The sequence below is a fragment of the Morone saxatilis genome, unplaced genomic scaffold (genome assembly GCF_004916995.1).
Source record: "Morone saxatilis isolate NCDOM2014 unplaced genomic scaffold, NCSU_SB_2.0 Contig19, whole genome shotgun sequence".
Taxonomy (NCBI): Eukaryota; Metazoa; Chordata; class Actinopteri; family Moronidae; genus Morone; species Morone saxatilis.
Window position 1 is genome coordinate 14,162,729 of NW_023339751.1, and position 14,552 is coordinate 14,177,280.

The 14,552-nt window shown below is 41.7% G+C and overlaps 2 protein-coding genes across 4 annotated transcripts in view; one reads left to right on the forward strand and one right to left on the reverse strand.

The window, feature by feature from the left end:
• Positions 1-4,809: 4,809 nt before the first annotated feature.
• ikzf5 (IKAROS family zinc finger 5) lies at positions 4,810-9,150 on the forward strand. 2 transcript variants are annotated; one of them, XM_035663925.1, is made up of 4 exons: positions 4,810-5,343; positions 5,439-5,636; positions 6,028-6,201; positions 6,282-9,150. In XM_035663925.1, the coding sequence occupies exons 2-4, from the start codon at positions 5,504-5,506 to the stop codon at positions 7,235-7,237; spliced, it is 1,263 nt and encodes a 420-aa protein (XP_035519818.1). In that variant the 5' UTR covers positions 4,810-5,343; positions 5,439-5,503; the 3' UTR covers positions 7,238-9,150. The 2 variants fall into 2 exon arrangements, with proteins under 2 accessions (XP_035519818.1, XP_035519819.1); XM_035663926.1 differs by having other exon boundaries at positions 4,810-5,334.
• Positions 9,151-10,633: 1,483 nt separating this feature from the next.
• Positions 10,634-14,552, reverse strand: part of cuzd1.2 (CUB and zona pellucida-like domains 1, tandem duplicate 2) — a 10,549-nt gene continuing 6,630 nt past the window's right edge. For both annotated transcript variants that reach the window (XM_035663729.1, XM_035663727.1), the window contains exons 11-20: positions 13,984-14,028; positions 13,774-13,872; positions 13,652-13,675; positions 13,428-13,572; positions 13,053-13,258; positions 12,049-12,224; positions 11,687-11,917; positions 11,440-11,600; positions 10,944-11,188; positions 10,634-10,812 (exon numbers count right to left, since the gene is read on the reverse strand). In XM_035663729.1, the coding sequence (XP_035519622.1) occupies positions 10,766-10,812; positions 10,944-11,188; positions 11,440-11,600; positions 11,687-11,917; positions 12,049-12,224; positions 13,053-13,258; positions 13,428-13,572; positions 13,652-13,675; positions 13,774-13,872; positions 13,984-14,028 (1,379 nt within the window). In that variant the 3' untranslated portion in view covers positions 10,634-10,765. The remainder of the gene's footprint in view (positions 10,813-10,943; positions 11,189-11,439; positions 11,601-11,686; positions 11,918-12,048; positions 12,225-13,052; positions 13,259-13,427; positions 13,573-13,651; positions 13,676-13,773; positions 13,873-13,983; positions 14,029-14,552) is intronic.

Below are 14,552 nucleotides of genomic sequence, written 5' to 3' on the forward strand. Positions count from 1 at the left end.
AAATTCTAGGTGACAACCGGCAAAAATAAAAGACATAAGCAAATAAAAACAGTAGAGCTTAAATGATTAGTTGGTTAATCGATTAGCTATAATAATTTTTGCAGGATTTGCTGCATGTCTTATGTGATAGCATATTAAATATATTGGTTTTGGACTGTTAGTCAAACAAAACAAGCAATTTGAAAATGTCACATTGTCACATACATGTTTCGTTTTTTCCAGACATTTCAGAGACGAAACGTTTAACCGATTAACCAGTTAATCAAGAAAATAATCGCCAGCCCGATCGCTACAAGTAATTGTTACTTGCAGCCCTGAAAAAAAAAGATATTTGTTTCGGTCAAAACTAGGCTGAAGACTAAGATCAGTAGTAAATGTGAGCCGTGTGGCAGACATGCTGACAGTTGATACTGTGACCCATTGGTGTTTAAAGATGTGCCAGTGGACGCACTATATTATCTTCCTATGGACAGGCTAATCCATTACCAGCCTTCTTGCGGTGCGAGTGAAATACTCGTATTAGGGCAACTGTGCGTTCAGAGGCATCATTCAGGACAATGAGCTATAGCCTGAGAGTGACAAGCTAGAAAAATGTCCCCACTTTTCAGGCTGTACAAATGACGTTTGGCCACGATAACTCACAACTGGACACTTCATTTCAAGTCGGGAGCTAGCTGGGCAGTCAAAAGCTATTATACCATCTTCTTTATTTGTGGCCCATGGTTTTGGTAGGGGGACCATCAAATAAATACTACTAAAATGCCACTTCAGTCAAAAATATTGGCCAATTCTTTCTCTGTCGTGACTGGGTCCGGATGGCAACCTGTTTCTGATGGTATAAACCTTTAAGAGTCAGGTGGTCGGGCAACCAGCATCCATCAGCCCCAACAGCACTATGAGTTAGTGTTGGATATATATGCAAGTGAATAAGAGTGACCAATGCTGCTGATACCTTGGAGCCATTCTCAAAGCATAATAGTCAAATGAATTGATTACCAATTTATCACTGGGGAATTGCTTGCTTAGAGGAATAATCACTCACCGATAAAAGAAGAAATGGCTATGAATACATTTCAAGGATGACAATCTTTGAGGAGTAATAGTATAATTTGTCACTTGTGACAGTCGATTTGATTGTTCTCGATATTTCAGCCTGGTGGAATATTGGACAGAATCACGCCGGGTTGTCAGAGCCAGGCTGAGGTGTGTGTGAATTTGTCGAGTGGTGCTTTAATACGGTAATAAGGCAGTCAGAAGAACACTTAGACTTCCTAAGGTGACAGCAGCTTTATCGCGCATCGCCTCATAAAGTCCCATCATATCTGTTTGCCACTATTATCAAATGGCTGTTTAGTGTGCCTCTGTGTGTCCGTGTGTGGGTGTGTGAAAGAAAGAGAATGAGTGAGCAACCAGCGTTTGTGTGCTGAGGGGGATGACATGAGAGCACAAAAAGATCAGCATGAAAAGTGGGTTGATCCTGGCTGATGGCAGAAAAATACTGTAAGGGCCACAAAGATTTTGAGCTTTTTATAAGAAAAATAAGCCCATCCTCCTACGCTGAAGTGAAACATTTCTCTTGCTGCTCCTATTCCCTTCTGAAGCTCAGGCAGCTGTGGTCAAACTTAGGTCAATAAAATGTCTGTCTGTCCATTGAGTTGCCACATCTATCAAAAGATGAAAGTTTGTCTTTAAAGGAGAGATAGAATTCAGTGGGGAGAGAGTGGGCCCTTTCTGTGAGGCATGCAGGAAATTAATCAAGGAAATGGGGTTTTTGGTGTGCCTATATCACATCTAATCTATCCTTTGTCCACATGTAGCCGGCTCCAAGCCTCACCAATCAAGAGCGACACGCTGGCTTTATGAAAAGCCACTTGTTCCCTGCATAATTGGGGGGTCTCATTGCTGAGTTAAATGGGAGGTGGAGGTGGAGGGAGGGGCAGTCTTGTTTGCCCATGTAAAGTGTGATCCAGATAATAGCATTCTCATCAAAGGCGGCAATTACATTCATTACAACGGCGCAAGGCGCGCCTGCAAGGAAATTAAGTGGTGAGAGGAAAGAAAAGCTTAATATATACCTCCTTTATCCTATCCCCTACCTCTCAGTTCTTTTTCAAATGCTCCTCATGGAGCGGGAGACCTCAAGAAAGAAACAGTCTCAGTAAGAGAAGAATAAATCTTGTCAAAGCCCCCCTTTACCTTTCTGCCTCCAAGAGGCTCCCGTCTACCGTTACTATGGCTGCACTTGTCTAGGATTAAAAAGCTTTTCCAGGAGGGTAATCTCTAATGCAGCTTTTACACAAGCCCAACAAATGACACCAAGTCTTTAAAAACTGCTTAAGACCTTCTCTAAATTAAATTCCAATTTCTTTCAGGGAAGGAGGAGCAAATCAATTGTCTTGTGTGGCGTTAAACCACAAACAGCCTGTAAATCAAGCGGTTAAGAGGAGAAGGGAACCTTTTCATTCAGGCCTTTTAAATGTGAATCAGAGCAAGTGGATAACACTGCAACCTTCTCAAAGACAGGTGTTGTCCCAGAGCCCATTCTACATGTGGCAGTGTGTATATTCAAACTCGCTCGTATAATTTTGATTAGTATTCTCAAGGCTTTGAGTTCAAGTCAGACCTTTACAAATGTTAAGTATATGACTAATTGTATCAAAATAGACTGAAATTTTAGATAAACAGGTTGAATTTATACTACATTAGATATTATGTAATTGTATTAATGGCATTCAATGACCAACACGTTATTTTTTTGTAAACTGAAGTATAGGAAGTTTCCATCAGTGACCACAGCATTATTGGGTGTAAATGCCAGCCCTAGTAAGCCCTTTTAGAGTATTACCTGCTCTCAGTCTCATTAATACATGCTCACTGCCCTTTAAAAGAACAGCTTAATATATCGTGCAGTGGACATGTCATTAATGCTAGATTAAGTTTGACCAATTATTTCCTTAAGTATTTTTAGGCTTAATAAATCTGTCCTTCAAAGCAAAGGCACCATTAGTTCTGCAGCAAAAGCTTAGTTAGAAATACAACATAAGATTATTGTTTTAATGATTTATATGGTAGGAATTAAAAACAAAACTACTGAAACAAATGAGAGCCCTGAGAAGTGCGCACTTTGTCTTTCCGTGCCGACAAATCATTGTGGCTGTGTGTAAATTATTCAACAGGATCTGGCCCCGGTGGAAACCTGAGCATAATTAAATTGCAATAAAATAACATTAGTGGGGACAGGCTGTTAGAAGGTGATGTAATTGGCCGCTCCGGCGGTCATGGTTCAACTGATGGGGGCAACTGTCACATCTTCCACTGGTCCTGTACATGCTGTCCCTGTCAGCTTACAAGACTCACTAGATGACTGTACACTGAGCTTTCATTGTCTGTGCAGTGATAGCCACGATCTGTGTAATCTTGATGAGTCAAGCTTTTTCTGTAAGACTAGGACTTCCAAAGAATAGTAGCCTACGTGTGTTAGCTTTGTATCTTGTGTCATGTAGAGTGCTTGAGTCTCAAAACAGTGTGTGGCAGAATGGAAAGTGTCTCTTTCATTACTGAGACATGTGCGCCATCTAGTGTCCAGATAACTGTACTCAAATGTGGACAGGCAACAGCAGGTGTCCATGCAGGACCAAAGTAACTGTCAAAAAGTGTTAGAATAGTGTGTTAAAATGCTCTAATGTGACACACAAACACATCATAAACAAGTCCAGGTACTGAATATGGGGTAGACGGGTGTATTTTCAACACCAAATGAGTGACTCGTGTTACAAAGTAAAGTATTAGCTGGCAGCAGGTTTACATTACTGCTGTAATTCTACTGCTCTGACAGTTGCAGTTGTAATGTGGTAAAAGGATACAGCAGTCTTACTCAACGTGGTCGTTTATCATCTACTCCTCAGTGGTTTTCCTACAACTTTGACACAAATGGGGCAATGCGATCTTCACCGAGCTCTCACTGGTAAATTATTGATTGTGATAAAACATAAATGAGTCGATAGCTTTTGAAAGTAATGCAATTGTTGTGGCTCATTTGCCACTTGGGCATAATTGTGAGCTGTACATATGAAAGTGTGTCATGTCACGGATGTGAGTAGATATGGTATCAGTTGACTTTATTAGCTGGTGGCAAGAGATGGGTGTTAATACTCTAGGGGCTGTCTAAAAAAACAAGTCCCTTCACGCCTATACTTCCCTGCCTATACTTGAACAGTTAAATGCTGATGTTTAACACCAACTCACCATAAGGGCTGTGACGTTAAAACACTGTACATACTTTAAGACAATGTTTGCTGTCTTGATATCATATATTATGGAGTCAATATAGGGACCAAAGCATTGTAGCTGTGTATCACCATATCTGAATGTGTGAAAACATTTTGTGGGAATACATTCAAATGTGTTAAAGTGTAAAAATATAATATACAATGTTTTTAAAAAAAGAATATATAGTACAATAACAGTTCCATATTTGATCATAAAGCCATTAAAGCCAGTAAAACACTGGAACATCACCTTCAGGCACATTAACATAATCTCCTCTGTCAAAGGTCGTTTTTAGTTAGCTGGAGAGAGTTTGCTTTATGTATGTGTAAATAACAACGTTACATGATACTGATATAAACTGTATCTCACCCGGTTCTCTGTGGCACGCTGACAAAGAGGCGTGTTGTCGAGTCATGTTATACTTTAAAAATGTCCACTAATAATGTTTTTATTGATTTTATACCACGGGCAGCTGTGTAGCTATGTCTTTTAGTCAAAGTTACAGCCTTACAGGTGGGAACCTTTCTTGGCGGGTACGTTGAGCTTGTGGCGGGACGGACTTCACCGGTGCACACGCAGTGAACTTTCACCCCTTACACTGGCTCTTTTATTGTTTTGATTTAGCAGGTTGTCTTTTCTTTCAAGTGGCTCCGCTGAAACAAGGATTTAAAACCAGTAGTGCTGTAGAGGACTTACTCTAACGCGTACAGGCGATGTAAATAAAGACCAGTGTCGACCGGATATTGGCGTTTCTGTTTTCTAAGATGTTTCCTCCAAGATAAGCTAACGTTAGCTGTGTGGCTAACGTAAGTTAGCGTACGTAGCTTTGGCAACAACATGACGAGGATGATGATGATGATGATGAGGAGGATGAGGAGGAGTGTGTAGGAGCGACCGACCAGACATCGGATCGCGCCGATTTCCTGCTTGTCAATCACAGATCTCCGGGATTATATTGTCTTTGTGTCTGGACAGCCACAACACGGCTTTCAAAGCAAACAAACAAACAAACAAACAAACAAACAAAAGTGGTTACATTAAACCAACAAGTTAATCTTCGAGGAGGTAAGTTAGGTGTGTATCTGAAGAAACCGCGAGCTAACGTTGGCGACAGTGCTACTTTACAGTTGTTTCAGATGTGAGTGGTTGCTTTGGTTTTTCTTCGTTAGTTCATTTCCGGAGCTCACGCCTTCAGTAATTGTGGTCGGTCGGACGTTTGCATCACTTTCTTTCAATGGGTGAAGAAAAGCCGGACACGCTTGACTTTGTGAAGGACTTCCAGGAGTATCTGAGTCAGCAGACTCAACATGTCAACATGATATCGGGCTCCGTCAGCGGCGTCAAGGAGGCTGACGAGCTGCCGCCAGGTAAACTCACTGTGTGTCATTTCTCTACTGTCTGCAACCCTTCTGCGGTACAGCTGAAAGATTCACCTTTTTAATTTGATCTGACTTCAGATTCCTAACACGGTTATCAATTTCATCAGTGGCATCATAGAGAGTAACTGCTCAAGTAATCATCCTTTTCCTTTCTTCACCACCTTTCAATACGTCTGCAATTAATGCTATTGTATGCAGCTCAACACAAATACTACTGAAGTGTTGGACTGCATGTTATTTTCTAATCAACTGGAATGTCAGCTGTAAAAAAGGCATTAAAATTAGCTACAGTGTTCATGTAAATAATATATTACTGCTGAACCATTTGTTTTCTTAGATAGTAAAGTATAATCTGAGTTGTCCTTGTCCTTGTATGCAGACTGCAGTCAGAATGGACTGGATCACCCCTCAGTGGACATGTCACTGGAGGACAGCTCAGGGATCCTGGTAGATGGTTTCGAGAGGACCTACGACGGGAAGCTCAAGTGCCGCTACTGCAACTATGCCACCAGAGGCACAGCAAGACTCATTGAGCACATCCGAATTCACACAGGTACGTGCCAGTGGCTCATTTGAAAGTGGATGACAGTGACGTGGTTTTGTTACTTAGCCTGTTTCTCCTCAATTAAACAGGAGAGAAACCTCACCGCTGCCACCTCTGCCCGTTTGCCTCAGCCTACGAGCGCCACCTGGAGGCCCACATGCGGTCGCACACCGGCGAGAAGCCTTATAAGTGCGAGCTGTGTTCATTCCGCTGCAGTGATCGTAGCAACTTGTCGCACCATCGCCGCCGACGCCACAAACTCCTGCCAATGAAAGGTGCTCGCTCACTCTCCCATAAGAAGATGCTGAGTGTTTTACAGAAGAAGGCCAGCTCCCTGGGCTACGGCCGCCGACTCCTCATCAACTTCAGCCCCCCTTCTATGGTGGTGCACAAGGCTGACAATGTGAACGACTTCTCCCACGAGCTGCCCCATTTACGTCAGGAGACCTATGATAATCAGAGTCGAGCAGTTGAGGATGGGCACTCCGCAAATCAAAACCACCATCACCATGATATGGTTATGGATAACCCCCTGAACCAGCTGTCCACCCTGGCAGGCCAGTTGGCCAGCCTCCCTTCAGAGTCTCAGGCCCAGACTCAACCTCCCATGTCTCCAGGAGCAGAGTCTATCGTCGATGAGAAGCCCTTCCTCATCCAGCAGCCGCACCCTGCCACAGCTCCCGTGGCCAGCATGGTCCATGCCTCATCCTCTTCCCCAATCACCCCAGAGCCCCGGGCTCCTCCGCACAGCAGTTGCAGCCCTGGAGGGGGCCCCTGCAGCGAGCACAGTGGGCGCACCAGCACCCCTAGTATCTCCAACAGCCAACCCAGTACGCCGGCTCCAGGCCTGTCCGCTCCACTCCAGGACCCCCACATGCTGCATCACTGCCAGCACTGTGACATCTACTTCCCCGACAACATCCTTTACACCATCCACATGGGTTGCCATGGCTACGAGAACCCATTCCAGTGCAACATCTGCGGCCACAAGTGCAAGAGCAAGTATGACTTTGCCTGCCACTTTGCCCGCGGGCAGCACAAGTAACGGACGGATAAGGAAACCTTTGAAAGAACTTTTAACGGACAACTTTGTTTTATTAATTCCATAGTAATTTTATTTATTGGTCTTTTACTTGGCCTTGATGTAGCCTAGCCTTTGAAAGTTGTACTTATACAGGAAAACGTCAACATTCAGATGGTTTGTATGGTGCCCATTCAAGTGTATTATAAAGGGATGATCAGTGTTTTCAACAGGTTGAGAATTTATTTGTGGTGGTGGAGTTACACTCACATGCCGTCATAAATCAGAAAATCTACTTACTTAACCTTATTTAATGTCGTAGATTGCCAAATTCACAATATACCTTGAATTTTTGAAAGTTTGTTATTGTTAAACATAAGGCTGTTGTTGGAGGCTGATGTTTCCCCTAGGAACACAAATGTAACTGACTGGCAAACTTTCAAATGCAATACCATGCTAACTAAACTGGTTTTCACTGTTCCTATCTAAAGCAAATGTAGATGGGTACATTTTAAATGGCCACAAATCAGACTGAGGATGAATGAAAACCAGTGGCCATTGGAAGGAAATCATCAGAAAAGTAAAACCAACGTATTAATAAATAAAGCGATAACAGTGCTGCTAAGGGCAGAATACATACTATACACATGTAGTTACCAAATGTAAACAGGAAAAACATATGACTGTAGTTCACCTGTGCCTGCCATCACAGTTAAGGGGGGAGGGCTCACTCTCAACAGCATGTCCCTTTTTTATAATAATACACCATGCAAACAAAAAAAAGCCTTTTCTAGGGTAACTCTGAGTGGGCAGCCCAAATAAATTCTCAACACTCCTGGAGCTTTATCAGAAGATTGCTCTGATGATACTAACACAGGAGGGAAACTGTTGGCCTAGAGAGATCTTACTTAAGCCTTGTTGAAATTATTTCAGTGCTTGGTGCATTACTACTATTTCTTTGCAGTGCCTGACATAGTCACTTTCTTGTGTTTCCAAGATAGAGAGGACTGTTATTTTGAAGATTAATGGATATTATTACAATATCCTCTTCTTACTGTAATGGGTAGGCCCAGAACCTTAGGAAAAAAAGTGTGGCCATTGTAGTTTTCAATGGTAGCAATGATTTTTATTTTGCCAAAATTCTGCTCCATGAATGCTGCTAAGAAACTTTGGGATCAAAACTATATGGATGGCATCCACTGTAAAACCTGGCCAAACTTTGTATCAGTGGTTTTTGGTCAGCCAGCTCAGTTGTTAAACTAGATTTTGTAGAAGTCGTGTTGTTTTGACGTCCCTCCACACAGTGCCCTTCTTTGACCAGCATCATGGTAACTTCACTCGTTTTGTTAAAGGGGTTTTGCATAATCCTTTTAATTGTGTCACATTCTGATCTTTTGATATTGTAAGAAGGTATCCAGTGTCTCAATGTTTAGGACAGAATCAAGTCTTGTGTCTCATGTGAACAGTTTTTCAGAATTGCCACGTAGCACTGGGGATGCCACGTTTGAGCCTTTGTGATAACAAACACTGAGATTCTGCATTCATCATATGGATCCCAGTGCTTTTCTGAATATTTACTGAGTATTGTATTCTGAGTGGTTGGATAGATGTTCAGTGTCAATAAAGCAAAACCATGTTGCAGTAAGACTGCTACTTTATCAAGATTGTTCTTTGTCTTGGGTACTGTTGTCTGTTGCTTAGCAACATGCGTGGAGAACATAGTTACTGTTTATAGGACCACCTCCTTGTCACCATGCTTACCAGTAATAGGGGCATCCAGTAATGACTGCCTTATGTTCTCAGTGTGTCGTAGGTTCCTAGGTAATGGTGAATGTTGAAGCCTTCTGGCGATCACTCTCTCCCTCTGGGATGGCAAATCATTTTATTGTGACATGAATTAATCTAACTAATTTATAAGTAAAGTGTTTTCTAACTGAGCTGTGCTTTGTCTTCATTTTTTTCTTTCTTTTTTATTTGAATACATACAACATATGACACAGGCCGCACCATACTATACATAAGAATAGAAATACTCCGGGGTCCACACATCACAGCCGAACCATCCACCAACCTACCACGAGATCAACATCACAACCAAAAGGTCATCAGTCCACCAAATATCCAAACAACACCCAAAACAGATAACCCAACAAAGCCCAAACACACTCCTACACTTAAGAATACCTATAAACACCTACCCAGACAGGGAGAGGGAGAGAAAAAAAAAATTGCATAGTTGACACACATTCACACACACACCTACATACACCAACACAGTAGTGTAAATCAAAGTATGTACAGAGTTAGGTGAACTGGCCAAAACAGCAACAAAGGAGAAGAGATTCATAATAATTGTAATGCTAAGATTTAATGGATAAATAATAATATCAATAGTTATAATGAGTGCAATAAATAGATTGTCGTTTGTCTAATGGGGTCTCCAATTGGGCCAAAGCCGGTCCACTGGGCACAGAACCAGCACCAAGAGTGGGAGGAAGTGCAGGCACCCCATAGGCCGGCCTGCTGTCTGCCCACCCCACAGACCTCCACAGCACAGTACAGCCTATTGATTATATTATGATATCTGAGGCTGTACTTTAACTCATGCATACATAATCCAACACAATCAAATGGCTCTAATTTCCATCCTTCCCTGAGGTTTAGTTTTTCCCATTCTTTTAGCAATTTCAAGGTCTGCGGTTTCCTTTTTTAGATGTTGACCTTTCTATCATCCAGTGGGCCTTTTAGATGAAATCTGGTATTTTAAGCTTTGTGTGTACTTTCAGGTTTATTACGAATGCTTTTCCAAACAGGATTACAATACTACTGATTTACTATGACTTAAATCTCCTAAAACTAGTAAATAATAGTGTATTTTTATTACAGTTTAATATCCATTTTTGGACTTGAACCCAAAATAGAGCAACAACAGGACAATACCTCATCGGATGCAAGATTAATTCCTCGTCATCATTGCAAAACCCGCACAAGCTAGATTGCTCTAAGCCCCAAATAGTTTTTTCATCAATAATTTTTTTAGTTGGTAAAAATGTATTAATTAAAATATTATATGTATTTGTATTACATATATAGATCTAAGGCTGAATTACAGATAATATTAAGTACATCTTTCCATGGAATTATTGTGTTGAGTCTTCCCATTTTTTAAAAAGTATATGTTATATGGATATCTTTTACAAGTTTGTCTTTGACTGTGTAAAATGTATAAATTTTTGTATTCATTTTATTCCCTTTAATAAAGGTCTTCTGAAGGGATGGGTGAGGAGCTTAATATATATATAAATTGTGGAATTGCTATTTTCCCAAGAACAGAAATGAATAGCAGTGATGATTTTATTATGGTATGCTAACATTTAAGGTTAGTATGACAATGAAAAACACAAACACAGATTGTCTTTTAGTGATGCTTTTAATCAGGTAATGCAATAAAGAGAAAATAAATGGTTACTTGTGATTAAAATTCAGTGTCACAATTAACAGAATGTTGAGTGCTCGGTAAAGATGACTGAAGCAGCTCATTGCAGTATCAAGTTAAGCCTTGTCCTGCTCATGTGTCTCCTCTTCCTTTTTCTCAGGCTCTGGTGAAGAGAAATAGTGAAATGTCTTTTATTGTTTATTGTGAGGACATAAGTGACCTTACTGCTAACCTACTATAATGCTTCAGTTGATCCACTATTGGTATCAAAACCAGGTACAAATGGCTACACACCTTTGAGTTGGATGGGACCCAGGACCAGAGTTTGGCTGTCGTGTTCTGACCCCACGTCTCTGGCTGCACGCTTGCTGCAGCCTCTGCGGCAGCGGGAGTTGTTGTCAGAGGCAGGGCATATCTGGACCTTGCACTGGATGTAAACAGACTCTGTGGCTCGCAGGAACTGGAAGGCTTTAAATGTGAAACGGGCATACGCACGGGTGCCAGTTACGTAGGCCTGGTAGGTGTTGTCTACAGGACATCTAAACGTGAAATAGACACAGTGTTACTGAACAGTACAACAGAAGACCAAGGATCTGTATTCACCAGGCGTTTTTTTTTTATGTTTACTTTAATCTACTCCAGGTACCAATACCTACTTAAGAACAGATTTTCAGTAAATCTACTTAGTACTATTCCCTAGATGTTTCAGCATTAATCACACGAGAAAACAGGAACGGAAAGCCAATGGTCGTTAGATACTTAATCTACACAGCTTGTGCTCTCATCTTACCCGTTACGGACCAGGTAGTAAGATCTGCTCTGGAAATCATGGGGTGATGGTGAAGCCACACAGGTGTCCAGAAAGAGGACCAGGGTGCTGTCACCCCTCCTTAACTCCACTTGGACATACAAGTTCTGGTTGAGTGCCACCTCGTATGGAACTTGAGTCACCTGAGAGGGTAAAAGCAAAATGTCATCATGGTGTGGAAGTATTTATATAAGGAATTTTCTGTTCATCACTTTCTACCCAAACACACCTTATAGTAGAAGCTGCTGGATGTGTAGAAATCCATGCTGGTGTTGAACCTGCCTGTGCCTGTAATGCTGCTGTTGTCACGATGATAGACAAGGTACATGATCTGGGCCACTGAGTCCTGCTCCATTCGACAGCCCACGTTCAGCTTAAAGTGAGACTGGCGTGTGATCTCTCCGGAGCTGGAGGCGTAGGCACGGAGAGTGTTGGTGTACACAACTCTGCCATTCTCAAACTGTTCAAGGTAGATGATATTGAAAAATAGTCACACTCAGGGTTCCACTGACATGTCCCATAATTTGTAGGAGCGTCATTAGGAAGTTCTGTACATTGTTCATGTTTTCCAGAAAGTGATGGGTTGTTTACCTTTCGAATGTTGCCACAAGTGTTAATGGGGAAACTGAAGACCACCTGATATCTGGAAACCTGGGGTCTGCAGTGCGGGTCATTCAAGTACAGACTGTGGCCGTCGTAGCCGAGAGAGTTCAGGTACGTCCTCTCAATCACAATGTTCATGTTGTCTGAGGAACAGTCCACTCGACCTGACAAAGGACCATGTTAACAGGATATTTTTAAATTCTGTACAGACATTCATGGTCCCCAGAGGAGGAAACCTACTGATTTTAGTGACCCTGATTCCTCCCGTAGCTATGAGGTTGACATTTGTGATTTTGAATGAAACAGTGACTGTTGGATGCAATTGATTGCAACGAAATTTAGTGCAGACATTTATGTCCCCATTAGGATGAATTGTATTAACTCTGGTGATGTCTCACTTTTCCATACAGTGCCATCATTGGCTCGAGTTTTTAATTTGTCCGCACCACGCCAGCATTCCCCACTGGGTCTCCCCTGCCCATAGCCTGAATCCCTCCTCCTGATATCTGATATGCTACCCCTACATGTAGCTCCTTTAAACAATGTGTATCCTGTAAGCAGACGTTTGCGTTTAGCGCAAAGCACCATTACGCCTAAGCACAACCTCACAGAGTCACTAGTGTGATTATAGACTTTTAGTCTAGCTGAATTTTAGCCGGAATTGGTTGACCACCTGACAGAAAAGGATGTGCGGATATGCTAATTTACAGTATTTTGGCTGTTTTTAGACTGTACAGTTAGAAAGGGGATTAAAGGGACAGTGATTGTTTTGGACTTTAGCTGAGTTAAAGGGATAAAAAAAAAAAACTAGATCTAAATAGAGAATGTCCAAAATGGGAGCAGGAGAGGCTAAAATAGCCTGTCTTTTAGTCCCTAGCATGCAAAATACTGGATCCTACATTACCCACAATGCAACCAATACCATCTTTGTATTAGGGCCTCTCATCACAATTACACAACCATAACCACTATTAAATATACCATAATTGTACCTGAGCTTGGTGGAAGAGAGCTTATGAACTTAGCATTGAACCCTCTGCCAACCACAGAACCATCAGTCCGGAAGAGCACAGTCATGTAGTTTGATGAGGAGTAGAAAGTACTCAGACTTGAGTTGCATACTTTCCCCAGGTATCGTGAGCTAACAGATGGCCCATCATAGACTGCAATGTAGTCACAGGAGCAGCAGTTATCCAATCTGTTTTTTTAAAAAGATGATTAAAAAAAACTATAAATTACTGACTTATTAAAGCAAAATTGCAAAACCGTTCTAGTTTCCGTCATGGCTATCAGTTTAGATTTATTCACATAGTAATGCTGCTAATTTAAACTCATCATCATCAAAAAGCGGTCTATTCTCCACTCACTGCAGGTACATGAATTCCAGGAAGATTCTTTGGTCATACGCAGCTCGTAGCTGCCAGGTACAGTAGGCACTGTCATGGTAGTAGTCAGGGTGGTTCGGGCTGGAGAAGGTGCCAGAGCCAAACAGAGAGCCTCCACAGGAGTTTGCTGAAGGTGGACAAGAAAACGTGTCATTGCAGTGAACTGTATTTGCAGTAAGGCTCATTTTGCACACGGAGGATCTTACCTGTAGGTGTGACTCTGCAGTAGGCTGTTGGAAAAAACAAACCCATGGGTTTAAGTCCTACTTTTTAGTGGAAACTGCGATCAAAGGTGATGGAAATGAGCTTTGAATGACACAATACTTACAGTAGTAGTCGTTACAACAGTTTCCATAGGATTGACAAGAGCTTGAGCAGGAGCAGCTTCCCATGTAACTGCCGCAGTTGTATCGACATGAGGGCTGGGCTGAATGACACCGGAGAATACAAAAATTTTAGAAATCTGCTATCAGAATAAATGATCACTAACTCTACTAAATGTCGGTTTATTCCAAAAATACTTGAGAGGTTTTCATACCTGAGGTTGGTGTCATAGGTTCGGCAGTGCTTGACTGGCAGTAAGCTACATGACAAAGAGAAGAGAGGAGAATAAAAATGACCTCTTCCTACTGTGTTAAACAAATACTATGATACACCTGTTGTTTATTCTACAATGGTGAACAAAAAATATGATCCTGGCACCTCCATATTGTTATTCAGTCTGCCAGCAGTTGTTTTGAGCACACCAGTGAGGAGGACATTGCCATAGTCTGACTAAAAATGTGTCTTTTCTGGCTGTGATATGAAGCCTCTTAAATGAGGACATGCTGCTCTTAAGGCGTTCGCTCCAACATCCTGTTTCTACAGGAAATGCATCATATTAAGAGGAAAAGATTTCAATTTCTCTGTAAACTTTGGATAATAATGTCATAAATTACTTTGTGAGTAATATTGGAGTAGAGCATTTCAGTGTGATGTAATATGATTTTGTTAAAATTGTGACCATACTGTGTAGCGGTTTCTCTTCTGAGTCTTGTTACTTACAGGAGTAGTCATAACAACAGTTTCCATAGTATTGACAAGAGCTTGTGCAGGAGCAGCTTCCCA